The sequence below is a fragment of the Charadrius vociferus genome, unplaced genomic scaffold (assembly GCF_000708025.1).
Source record: "Charadrius vociferus isolate BGI_N301 unplaced genomic scaffold, ASM70802v2 scaffold2233, whole genome shotgun sequence".
NCBI classification, from domain to species: domain Eukaryota; kingdom Metazoa; phylum Chordata; class Aves; order Charadriiformes; family Charadriidae; genus Charadrius; species Charadrius vociferus.
In genome coordinates this window covers 4,978-5,405 of record NW_009647715.1, presented here as the reverse complement: position 1 = coordinate 5,405, position 428 = coordinate 4,978, and the positions used below count along the sequence as shown (strand labels likewise).

Below are 428 nucleotides of genomic sequence, written 5' to 3'. Positions count from 1 at the left end.
CCCCCCCCTCAGCAGGTGGGGGGGTTGACAGCAGATGGGTGACACGGTGTGTCGCCAGGCCGGTGTTGATGGAGAAACCGGACGTGGTGGTGGGCACGCCGGGGAGGGTGCTGGCACACCTCAACGCCCGCAGCCTGAGCCTGCGGAACTCACTGGAGCTGCTGGTGCTGGATGAGGCCGACCTGCTGCTCTCCTTCGGCTTCGGCGAGGACATCAAGTCCCTCCTGTGGTAAGGGACACCCCGGGGGGAACGGGGATGGGGAACTGGGGGGCGCTGCTGGGGCTGGAGGACATGGCGGGGCTCAGCCAAAGGTTTGGGGACACTGCCAGGGGTGTGGGGCACTTCTGGGGCTGGAGGATGTGGGGGCCACTGCCTGGGGCTTGGGGGTACTGGGAGGGTTTGGCGGGACAGTGTGGGGCCAGAGGGG

At 68.2% G+C, this 428-nt stretch overlaps 1 protein-coding gene across 1 annotated transcript in view; it reads left to right on the top strand.

Moving 5' to 3' along the window:
* DDX56 (DEAD (Asp-Glu-Ala-Asp) box helicase 56) overlaps window positions 1–428 on the top strand; it is a gene marked incomplete at its 3' end in the record, with an annotated part of 4,301 nt that overhangs the window by 618 nt on the left and 3,255 nt on the right. The window contains exon 2 of the mRNA XM_009881505.1: window positions 16–229. Coding sequence (XP_009879807.1) covers window positions 16–229 — 214 coding nt within the window. The remainder of the gene's footprint in view (window positions 1–15; window positions 230–428) is intronic.